The 12852-nt window shown below is 43.5% G+C and overlaps 1 protein-coding gene across 1 annotated transcript; it reads left to right on the plus strand.

The window, feature by feature from the left end:
* Nucleotides 1-231: 231 nt before the first annotated feature.
* LOC133376717 (tubulin alpha-1D chain-like) lies at nucleotides 232-4591 on the plus strand. Its single transcript, XM_061609386.1, has 3 exons — nucleotides 232-502; nucleotides 2228-2376; nucleotides 3557-4591. The coding sequence occupies exons 1-3, from the start codon at nucleotides 382-384 to the stop codon at nucleotides 4538-4540; spliced, it is 1254 nt and encodes a 417-aa protein (XP_061465370.1). The 5' UTR covers nucleotides 232-381; the 3' UTR covers nucleotides 4541-4591.
* The last annotated feature ends 8261 nt before the right edge of the window (nucleotides 4592-12852 follow it).

Raw genomic sequence — 12852 nt, forward strand, 5'->3', positions numbered from 1 at the left:
ACCAAAATACACCACAGCCAGGAAGATAGTTGTTGTTAAAGCAAAGTCCAAGCCCAAACAGGAGACCCTCTTTAATCCCTCCTGTCTAAAAGGATCTAAAAGACAAACTTTGGGAATAGTCTTCTGCTCATAAAGATGCACCAATCTGCATTTCTTATAGCTCACCACTGGGGGCAGTATTGTACAAAGTTGGTATGTGTGTGTGTTTCCTGTTCTAGTCCTAGTAGCTCTCCACATGCAGCTTCCACATCAGTGACGGATCTGTCTTTCTTTTCCCAGCGCGAGTGCATTTCTATCCATGTTGGCCAGGCTGGTGTGCAGATTGGCAATGCATGCTGGGAGTTGTACTGCCTGGAGCATGGGATTCAGCCAGATGGGCAAATGCCTAGTGACAAAACCATCGGAGGTGGGGATGACTCCTTTAATACCTTCTTCAGCGAAACCGGAGCTGGGAAGCATGTGCCTCGGGCTGTTTTTGTGGACCTGGAACCCACTGTGATTGGTGAGGGCTACATATTGGGGTGGAGTCTGACCGAATGCTCTGTTTATTCTGATTGGATACTGTCCTGAATCTAGAGATAGCCTGAGACACTTTAGTGCCTACCATGGTGGTAAAACACAATAAATCAAATATATAAGAATTTGTGCCTTTTAATGGTACCCTAAAACAGAATACTTGGCACTGCCTAATGGTAGGGCTGGGTTGTCCTGAATCAGCTTGAATGAACCACTGAATGAACCACAGGGATCCATGATATTCAGTTTCTAAGAAGGAAACCACCTTAAAGCATAGTTTTGTGATCGATAGAAGGTACTGGATATGTGAAATTCAGGACTTCTATGCTTTGCCTTAAAGATACTATTACACAGCAGCATTTCTGACCAAATTAAGCTGACTTGGATCGGTCTAACATGAGGAGCACTGAAGATCTAGGTGTATAAGCCCCACCACAATGTTTCATTCTGTTCCACCAGGAGAAGGAATTCATTTTGGCCCAGCAGGCCAGATCTTTATTTCCCGCCACCCCTGTGGGCCAAACAGTGACAGATGGGCAGGACCACCCATCTGTCAATTATATGATATTAGAATGACATTTGATGACAGATAGGTGGGCAGTCCCATTGACTATGCTGGCTGGAGCTGATGGCCGTTGTAGTCTAACAACAGCTGGGGACCCAAAGTTTGGGAAAGGCTGATCTACTTTGTCTTCTCATGGCTTAGGATATACCTACACAGATACAAATCTCTAGGCCACTTGTATGTTGGCTCTGAGTCAGTGTATCTGACTACAGATCCATGTGGGCTGCCTTGTCCTAAGTTTTTTTCTTATGTATCAGCTATCTTCTAATATACAATGAAACTACCAGATCGAAACGGCAAACTGGTGTGATGGCTTGGGCAATTGCTTTCCTTGTATGTACACAGTATTCAGAGCAGCAACAGTACCAGGTCCTCCTGCACTGCAATATTTCTGATTTTAGAGCTAAAATATTAAGTCCAATCATCCTTCCTTTTTACTGTGTTGGAGAGCCAACATACATGAATCTGGGCCACTCATTACCTACTCTAACTTTACTTGTGTGCCAAAGTGGTGTAGTGGCTAAAATGTTGGACTGGGATCTGGGAGACCAGAGTTCAAATCCCCAATCATCTGTGACATTTATTAGATGACCTTGGGCCAGTCACTGTCTCTCAGTCTAACTACCTCACAAGGTTGTTGTGCGGTTAAAATAGGGAGGGGGACCAAGTATGGTACTTTGAACTCCTTGGAGGGAAAGTGTAACAGAAATGTAATAATAATAAAAAAATAGACATAGAAAACAATCCAGTGTAGTGCAGGGAACCTATTTCAGATTGTCACAAACATTGTGTGGCCATACAAGTACATTTAAAATGGCTACATCCCAGGTTTGTCTGAATTGTCATAGTATGTCAGCAACAGATAGAGAAAACTTGGGAGTATGGCTTTCTCTGGAAAATGTGTTTCTTTTGATCCATGTCTGTATTCCTTCTATGGGGGCATGTTGGCAAGCTAAGAACACTCTGCATCTCTTGAAAAGTTTCTTTGCTCAGGGCTGTGCCAGAATCATACTCACAGCTTGAAATCAAATCCCTAGCAGGCCTTGGTCTCTCAGCAGAGCAGCCCAGATTCCAGTAGAATGGGAGACAAGAGAGGTGTCATCCAGAGTGGAAATGACCTGACCTATTGTGTACTCTAAACTCTAGATGAGGTTCGGACTGGCACATACCGTCAGCTCTTCCACCCAGAGCAGCTGATCACTGGAAAGGAGGATGCCGCCAATAACTATGCCCGTGGGCATTACACCATTGGGAAGGAGATCATTGATTTGGTGCTGGACAGGATCCGGAAACTGGTACTTGGGCTTGGTGGCATGGGAGACATGGGACAGGAAGGGACTGGTTTTGCCTTATGGGATCTGGAAGGATGCTTGGTCAATGAACATAGAGTAGAAATAACAAGTGTTCCTGCTGGGAGGAAGGGCGGGATATAAATCAAATAATAAATAAATAAAATAAAAGTGTTTTGAGCTGATGCTGTACACAGTTCATTTTCCACTGCCTCACTGAAGGAACCAGATTACAGTCCTAAGATCAGTGATAAACCTCTGCTGTTGCCTTTTACTATCAAAGAGCAAGCAAAGTCTTATCTCCAGTCTTGCAGCTTGAACTTTTAATCACCTGGCATCATATGACATCAGGTGATTGACAGATGGGCAGCCCTACCCCCTTGTCAAAATGGTCCATGGAGGGTGAGCCAGTCCTGGATCCCTGAATTTGATGGATAAAGTGAGCATCTGAGCGCACAGTGATCTGCGGATTTGTCTCTGTCTCTGCTCATGCAATAGCTAGTGTCCTACAATTGTAACACAATGACTGTCTATCATGAGGACAAGAGAGAGCTCCATACATAATGTAACAAGTCCATCTTTGCTGGAATGAGAGTTTCAGATTTTTCCTGTAGCCCAGCTGATCAGTAGTGTTGGGGAAGACATTCTGTTCAGTTTAATTCACACTTCTCAAACCAATAGGCAAACCAAAACATAGCTATCCTTTGAAATTTGCACTTCTTTGAATTTTCTGAGGCAGTTCTGTAGCCAAATAATATGCACAAAAAAGCATCCATTAGGGGAAAATGTGGATAAAATGTATGCATGCATAAAATTGCTTGCAAAAATGTGTACATTAATAGGTACAAGAATGTGAATATTGAGAGAAATTTGGACTAAAAATGTTGATGAATTTTCATGAGAGCTTTAAAAATATTCACAAACTGCTGTGGAAGTATGGAGAACTAAATTTAAGATTGCAAAAATGAGCAACAGAAATTGACAGTTTCTTCTACTTGAACTGATCAGCAATAGTGCTCAACTGTAATGCTGAAATACAGAGACTTGATGGTGAATCTCCTAGAGAAATGGAGAGAGGAAGACAGTGATAGTGACTGAGAAAGATTTGGAGGACTCCATCCCATTATTCTATGCCACTCCCTAACCCCAACTAACCATTTCTTGGTTTGTTTCTTACATCCCACAGGCTGACCAATGCACAGGGCTCCAGGGATTCCTCATCTTCCACAGCTTTGGAGGAGGCACTGGCTCGGGATTTACTTCCTTGCTGATGGAACGGCTCTCAGTTGACTATGGCAAGAAGTCCAAGCTAGAGTTCTCCATTTACCCAGCACCTCAGATATCAACAGCTGTGGTGGAGCCCTACAACTCCATCCTCACCACACACACCACCCTTGAGCACTCAGACTGTGCTTTCATGGTGGACAATGAAGCCATCTATGATATCTGCCGCAGGAACCTGGACATTGAGCGCCCAACTTACACAAACCTGAATAGGCTCATTGGCCAGATTGTGTCCTCTATCACAGCCTCCCTGCGCTTTGATGGGGCTCTCAATGTAGACCTGACAGAGTTCCAGACCAACCTAGTGCCCTACCCTCGCATCCACTTCCCTCTGGCCACCTACGCTCCAGTCATCTCTGCAGAGAAGGCCTATCATGAGCAGCTTTCTGTAGCTGAGATCACAAATGCTTGCTTTGAGCCTGCTAATCAGATGGTGAAATGTGACCCCCGCCATGGCAAATATATGGCATGCTGCCTTTTGTATCGGGGTGATGTGGTGCCCAAGGATGTCAATGCTGCTATTGCCACCATTAAAACAAAGCGAACAATCCAGTTTGTGGACTGGTGCCCCACAGGCTTCAAGGTGGGCATCAACTACCAGCCCCCCACTGTGGTTCCTGGCGGAGACCTAGCCAAGGTGCAACGGGCAGTGTGTATGCTGAGCAACACCACTGCCATTGCTGAGGCCTGGGCCCGCCTGGACCACAAATTTGACCTGATGTATGCCAAGCGGGCCTTTGTTCACTGGTACGTAGGGGAAGGCATGGAAGAAGGGGAGTTCTCTGAGGCACGAGAAGACATGGCTGCCTTGGAGAAGGATTATGAAGAGGTAGGGACAGATAGCATAGATGGCGAAGGGGAAGAAGAGGAAGGTGATGAGTATTAACACAGCTACATCTGTGTCTTATGTGGAATTAAAATGTCCATTGTATTTGCGCTTGGGGATTATCTTTCCAAAATAAAATATTAACTATGTCACAGAATTGTGAATTAATTTCCTTTCTGATTGCCAGATTAAACAAGCAGTTTCTTTACTCAGCTGGCCTATAAACAGCAGGAAGCCATACTCCTGGAGCAGTCTCCATTCCTAAATGAGACTTAACTTTCAAGTGGAGGGCTGAGGAACCTGTGAACTTACCCCATTACATGGTTTGACTCCAAATCCCATCAGCCTCAGCCAGGATGGTCAATGGCCAGGGATGATGGGAGTTGTAGTCCAACAGCATCTACTGGGTCACAGGTTTCCCAGCCCTGCTCAAATGTGTAGAATTGTAGTTTGAGGTACTATGTATGACAATTTATACGGACACAGACGAAAGAGGGCTGAAGGCACTATTTGTGGTATGAACAAACATAGATTGTGCAAGATCACTTCAGTGTCACCAAGCACATCTAACTGGCTTCTGTGCAATGAACTTTGCTGTTAGAAAACCAAAATGGCTGGGCTTGAGCTGTAAAAAGATGCACTGGAGCAGAATTGTCTATTTATTCCACAATTTGGGACTACATATTGTTGCATGCACCCCAATCTCTGAGCAGCGTGAGACTTCCAGGGGTTCCTGTGCTTGTCTAGGATTAGGTTTACTTGGAATGAAGGTCAGTGAAGACTGTGGTCAGGGCCGGCCCCAGGCATGCCGGGGCCCTTGGGCATCAGCTTTTCCCTGGTCCCTGGTGTGTGTGTGTGTGTGTGTGTGTGCATCTGTGTGCACATGCACATGCCCCCCCACCTACCTGTCGCCTGTCTTTTAGTATTGTCATTAACCAAGATGGCAACCACGGTTTCCCTAAAGGGATGAAGCTTCCGCCGCCATCTTGGTTGATGGCACGCATGCATGCTATGCGTGCGCATCTCTGCCATCAACCAAGATGGCGGCAGGGGCTTCAGCACTTAGGGAAACCTCGGCCGCCATCTTCATTAAGGGCAATGCTAAAAGGCAGGAGACAAGTAGGTGGAGCAAGGGAATGGCGGGCAGGCGGAAGCTCCTGCCCTGTGATCCACGGCTGCTGCCGCAGATTGAGGAAGGTGAGTGGAGGAGGGCCCCCTGTAGCTCCAGGGGCCCTCAGGCCAGTGCCCCACCTGGCCGCCCTTTAGAACCGGCCCTGACTGTGGTGTCTTTAGGATATATGGTTTATTTACACATATATACAATCTGAGTGTAAGATGGAAGGGTCTTCAGCATTAAAAGTCCATCATATTTTGCTTTCCCATCAGGCTACCAGGGAGGCACCCCAAGGCCCCTCTCTGTATCTTTCCAGTTTTTAGCTCCACACCAGACAAACTCAAAATCTACCTCTTGCCCCAGCCAGGTGAGGAAGGAGGGATGCCATCATTACTATGGCAACAGATCTTCTCTTAGCCAAGTCCTTGAACATGTTAATGTGGTGACTTTACAGACCCATTAGCTTGTGAAAGGAACTTGTTTGACCAGTAGAGAAGGCTTCTATGCTAAAAACTACATGCTTCGTCTCTGCAGGCACAGAAATACAGGCTGGGATAGAACTCATAGAAATAATCCATCCCAACCCCACAATCCCACAACAATTTTTATGTGACAAACATTTTGACACTTCAGGGTGGTGCTGGCTGTGATACTCATACCCTCGGTTCAAAGAAAGCAGTGCTCCAGCCAAGCTTACCCAGAGTCCCTGATTACCATCAGCCTCCAAGGCATTGTGTGAATCAAGAAACATAGTTGTGGTTAATATAGGAAGCAATACTTATTGGAAAAGGATGCAGTCATGGTTTGGACAATCCCGACGTTTTCACTAATGCTACAGAAAACAACCCCTTTTTGCCTCTCTCTCCAGCAAGCTTATATGCACCAACTATAGCCTGTCCCCTTCCCTTTTTCTTTCCCTCTGGCCTAAGATCCTCAGTCAGAGCTACCAATAGGGGGGGTATAGGGGTACATATATAATGGGCTCCAAGACAGCAGGGGCTTTCCTTTGTGTATGTTTTTGAATTATGTCAATCGGACATCTACAAAGAAAGTTAGAAAGCAAAATGTGGAGGCAATGTTGTTAGAACAGAGAAGCTGCTAATGCTAAGAATGCTTAATCACTTAATCACTGTTGCTAAACAATCAGAGGGAGGCAGTCAGTAGGTGGGGGTCTCCTCGAGCAGCAGAAAAAACAGGAGAAGTGCCTTGTTGCTGCTAGCCTGAGGCTGGATGGAAGAAGATAGTCTGATTGTGTACTCGGGTGTGTTTGTTTAAGCAAATGAAACCATAAAATCATCAAACACTTTACAGCTGCAGCAAGTTTAACTTCCTATAGACTGTACTTTAATACAGATGTTAGTTAAGGGTTAATTCCTTTAACACACTAAAGCGCCTCCTTGAGGGCCATCCTTGAGGGTTATCTACTGTTTTCACTAAGCACCTCCATCTTACAACGGATGTTCTATATCCACCATCACAGCAGTGCATGCTGATGACGCACCCAGAAAGCGTTCAGGAGATGTTCAAGGGCATGTGTGGAAGTATGGCTCAGGGATGGATCTGGGAAAGACCGGATGTGTGCCATACCTACTGATCTGTAGTATTACCTTATTTGGAGTTCCTACTGTAAGCTTCCTGTAAATTGTTTACTGGAGGGTATAAAAATCAGGGACAAAGACAGTGGGGTTATCAATCACACCCACTTGCTAGTTGTTCTTATGAGTACCTTTTTTAATAAATGTTTTTATATTTTACTTCTGTTGTCCAGCAACTTATTTGACCAGAGCGAGACACGAACAAAGTTTCCCATAACACAGGGGTACTTTTTGTTTATCAAGGTTGGCAAACTGTTGTGTATGTGTGTTTTGTTGAGAGTTGTGAAACTGCATATGCTTAGAGCATTTGTTGATTTCTGTTGTTGTATATCTGTGTCATCTTTTCCCTCTTAGGACCTCAAGGCTGTGTACATTGTCTTCCTCTGCCTTTTTATCTTCACAGCAGGAGTTGGCAGTTAGACACCAAAGTTGTGAAACTGCAAATACTTAAAAGTATTTTTATTTGTTGCTCTTTGTCAAGGTTGTCAAACTTTTGTGTGTGCGTTTTGCTGTAAATATCATGAAACGTTGCAGTTAAAGCAAGGAGGGTTGCTTTTTGAGCTTTGTTCATGTTAATTTTTCTTTACATGATCTGTGAATGACATATATTTGCATCTTGTATGTTCTCTCAGGAGCTCAAGGCTGTGTACGTTATCCTCCTCTCCCCACTTTCTGTCTTTGCAACAACTTTGTGAAGTAGACTAGGCTAAGTTAATATATGTACATAAGCAGCAGTTCTTATTTATTTATTTATTTATTTATTTATTTATTTATTTATTTTTAAAACTTATATACCGCCCGACTAGCAATAGCTCTCTGGGCGGTGAACATAGATACAATAAAATACAATATAATACAAAAACATCAGTCTAAAATCAAATTTCACAATCTAAAAACAGCAAAGGCTAAAATCAAATTACAAACATTACAATCATTAACAAAAAATTAAAATGCCTCGGAGTAGAGAAAGGTTTTAACCTGGCGCCGAAAGGATGATAGTGTCGGCGCCAGGCGAACCTCCTCGGGGAGACTATTCCATAGTTCGGGGGCCACCACTGAGAAGGCCCTTGATCTTGTCACTGCCCTCCGGGCCTCCCTATGAGTCGGGACCCGGAGGAGGACCTTCGTAGCAGACCGTAGTGTACGAGCCGGTTCATAGCAGGAGAGGCGTTCCGACAGATATTGAGGTCCCACGCCATATAAGGCTTTATAGGTTAATACCAACACTTTGAATTTGGCCCGGAAGCGTATTGGAAGCCAGTGCAAGCGGGCCAAAACAGGTGTTATATGGTCAGACCGCTTCGTTCTTCTTAGCAGTCTGGCCGCCGCATTTTGCACCAGCTGTAGCTTCCGAACCGTCTTCAGAGGTAGCCCTACGTAGAGCACATTACAGTAATCCAAACGTGAGGTTACCAGAGCATGTACTACTGATGTAAGATCCTCCTTACTCAGGTAGGGACGTAGCTGGGCTACCAATCGAAGTTGGTAGAACGCATTCCTTGCTCTTCCAGTTCTTGCTCATAGATGGCTGGGTGGGGTGGAGTGGGGGATGCAGTGCAGGGGACTCAATCTACATACGGTGCACCAGGCCCAGGAAATCCTATTGGCATTCCTGTCTCCAGTATCAGACTTTGAACAGCTTGAGCCTATGTATGTTTACTCAAAGTCTCATTGAATTCAATGGGGCTTACTTTTGCAAGTAAATGCTCAGATAATTGCAGTCACAGCCTTATATCTTAACAGCCTAAGTCCACCAAATACACTAGCCCATGAATTTTTTTTTATAGCCTACATATCCCTACGCTAGGTCGCATCCAGGTTATCTTTGTATTGAACATTTACCATGTTTTGCTTGCACAAATATTACATGCAGGTTAGACTATGACCAATCTTTATTAAGCATTATTTCTGATTTGTTTGCAGGGAGCTTATAAGACAATAAGCATTAATCCTGATTTGTTTGTGCAATGTTTATATATCTTCCCATTAATCATTTGTTTATCCCACATTTTTCAGTACATTTCCTCATCAGTTTCCTAATTGCAAAAAAACACCCTTTTTTTAAAAAGTGGATTTATTGTGCTATTTTTATTTATTTATTTATTATTTTATTTATACCCCGCCTTTCCTTCCAGCAGGAGCCCAGGGCGGCACCTTAATCCACTTTAATTGTGCAAATATTGAAACCATGCCACAAAACACTGGCTGTCTGGAAGTGACCCTGGATTGCTAGTCGCTGGCAGCTCCAAAGAAAAAGAGAAGTAATTTATGTACAGTTTCCTAGTCTGATTGCTTGCAAGCTATTTTTTTAACTTGCCAAAGACAAGCAAGTGAGTGGCTCTTTAAGAGCCTGTATTAGACAGAAATGCTCCCTGCTCCATTTTCTGAATTTAGATTATCTGCATAATGAATTCAGATAATTGATTCCCTTTATTGAGACAACTGAATTCTTTCATAGTCTGAAGCCCTACATCAAGGCAACTTTGCAGAAACAGTTCTCTTATTTATCTGTACTCCTAATGACCCACATGCTTTTTGGACAGCCTCCAGAGAAGCATTTCTGAGCCAGAAACTCTGGCAAAGTCTGATGGGTAAATATAAAGTAATTCTGGGCTGTGGCAGTGAAGGGTTAAAGGTGAGAGTAGGATCCTGAAAGAGCAAGGACTATTCATTAATTTTATTATTTATTTATTAGATTTATATCCTCTCAGTAGGGGCCCAGGGCGGTAAATAAATTGTAAACTCGCATGTTCCCAAATGTGTAACTTTTTGTAGATTTCCCCCCCTCACATCCTTAAGGAAAGCATAAAGCTCTGATGTCACAATAACCCACAGCTTCCCATTGGCTGTTGGTGTTGTTCAGCAGGGGAGGGAGCATGTTTGGGGTGATGGTAAGCTCTTGCCTCCCCCAAGACATCAGGTGCCCAGCTGGCCATCAGGTGGAACAAAGAACAAGGGCAATCTCTGGATGAACTAAGGTATACTGAGCCTAGGTGACATTAAAACATTAGAAGAGTATCATATGACAACATGGAGCAGGAAATAAACTCTAGAGAGACAAGGGTATTCACAGAGGGCACAACCACCAGATTCCCAGTGTACTTTTTTTTTTTTTTTTGTAAAAAGAGGAAGTTTCTAGCATTTAGAGAACCTGAAAAAGGAGCCACAATGTGCAGGTATAATTCTCATTAGTCGCTTTCCTGCTCCCACTGTTCAGCTATATATGTGTATCTATGTATACAGAATTATAGAATGGTCAAGTTGGAAGGGGCCTATAAAGCCATCAAGTCCAACCCCCTGCTCAATGCAGGAATCTAAGTTAAAGCCTACCTGACAGATGGCTGACCAGCTGCCTCTTGAATGCCTCCAGTGTTATGTGTATGTATAAGTACATGAGAGATATATGTGATATATATATATCCCTGAACATTTCCTGTAGATGCCTATGCAGAAAAAAGGGCAATGGAAAGCTGCCATATGGAGACAGAAGAAACTGGTGTCAGAGGGATTAAAAAAGCAATGGGTCCTTATGGATACAGGAAGCCTTAACAACTAGATGTCCTGACAGAGGCCAGGCTTAGTAGTTGTGCACTAGAAAGGCTCTGTCTTGGTCTTTGAAATGAAGTTCTAAAGTCCCAGGCCTCAATATAACCCAGCTACCCTCGCTTCACCACTAGGCAGAACTGCCTATCCAGACCCATGACAGGGTTCAGTTTGTTTCTTATGGAATTATGCTCCCACCCCCACCCCTTTATTAGACATTCAGAAAGCAAGATTGGGTAGAATTCATCCAGTAAAGGTGACCTAGGCCTCCTTTTAGCCTAAAATTCACTCCTCACCCACATCCACTTCCAAGAACTGGGGTTCATCCATGTAGTAAAGAGTTATTTTTTAAAATAAGGAGAGCAAGTGGATGAATCTGAGAGCAAATAACCCCTTGAATGCCACCCAGCTCACAATCAGCAAGCACATCTGGAGTTAACTGTAGCGATCAATAATGAATGACAGCATGAAGACCTAGAAGCATCTATGTGCAGATAGCATTGTGATTGTTGTCTAATTACTGCAGGCAGATAGACAGAGACTGGTAGTTAAGAACAAAAGAGAATGTTCTATCAGGATTCAGGACACTACAGTAGCTTCATATTAGATTCTGTGAGTGAAGCATAAAGTCTACCCTATCGCGTATATTACACTACATATTATCCATACTATCCTTATTTCCTTCTGCATAGACTAAAAACAAGGGCATGTATCAAATTGTACAGCAAAACCACAGAGTACAGACAAGGCTGCACCACAGACAAGGCAATGCATTTTTGGATGTCACTCCTCCACATAAAAACTCTGCTTGTAAAAGTAGGGGAGCTACCATCATTTGGAGTTTGAAATGGTACATGCCATACATTTATTTGATTAATTTATTTAATTACATTTATAGCCCACCTTTCTTCTGTCACGGACCCCAAGGCAGCATATGTGTGAATCCCAGGCAGTCACTCATCCAGGCACTGACTAGGCCTAGACCTGCTTACTATCACATGATGACCTCATATGCCTTGCCTTCAGACCATACCCTCGGCTGTTCTATAAAGCATTCTATCATATGGTTTAATTAAATCGAAGCTCAACTCCACTGATCTTGCCCTACTGGAAGCCAAGAAGAACTCTTACTTAAGTTAAAAGTAGAAAGAACAGGAGTCAAGTTATGATGATGGCATAAACCCTGACATTCTCTGATAGATCCTCCAGCCAGCATTGTGACAAGTTTGGGACATGGTTGCTCATCCTTATGACCTAAGCTCTCCACCAACTCAGCTTTCATCCTTTCAACTGTACATATATACAAGCGCGTGGGACAATTTGTCTAATGATAGCAATCAAAAGTTCATGCCATTTTATCAAATAAGACCCCTGAACAAATTTGCCATTTCTTCTGTGTGGTAGCCAGTCTATGTATGTAATGCTATTGAGCAAATTAAAAACAAACCAATAGAAATGCCCAGGAATAAATAATCAGAAACTACGGTTCCTCTTCAAGCGTAACATTTGGCACTCATATTATGGAACTCCATAAAGAGAACCTATGACTGCATAAGCATGGAACATTTATGTTGGAGCTGGTTATTTCAGGGATAGATCTATGAACAGGACCCAATAGAAATCTAGGATTCTGTTCACAGGATCTTCCTGGATAAAAAAGTCTGATACAGTTTTCTGTGTATATGCTTATTGATTCTTTTCAAAGATTTATCCCACGACATGAGTGCCATATACTAAGCCAGGGATGCTGAAATTCTGACCCACAGCAGCTCCTCCCCAGCTTTTTGTTATTGGTAACCCCCCCCTCCATTTTGCCTGTGGCATGGTGATATCTGTAGTTGTGGCCACAGGAGCATCAGATGTATAGGATTACCTGAGGGCTACTAATCTGGCTATACAGTAAGTCAGAACAGGCCCACCATCTCAGTTATGAAAACATGAAACTGTGGGTGGAGGGTGTAAGGTGAGATAGGGCTAGGTCATATGGTAAGAAGGTTTTGTATATATCAATCCAATGTACTTTGTTCTGCCCACATCAGCTGATCATGCATTTTCCTTGGTCAGTTTTTTGGGGAGTGGGGGAATATTGGTGTGGAATTGTGGTCTAGCTTGTGTTGTTT

This window comes from Rhineura floridana, chromosome 2 (assembly GCF_030035675.1).
Source record: "Rhineura floridana isolate rRhiFlo1 chromosome 2, rRhiFlo1.hap2, whole genome shotgun sequence".
Lineage (NCBI taxonomy): Eukaryota > Metazoa > Chordata > Lepidosauria > Squamata > Rhineuridae > Rhineura > Rhineura floridana.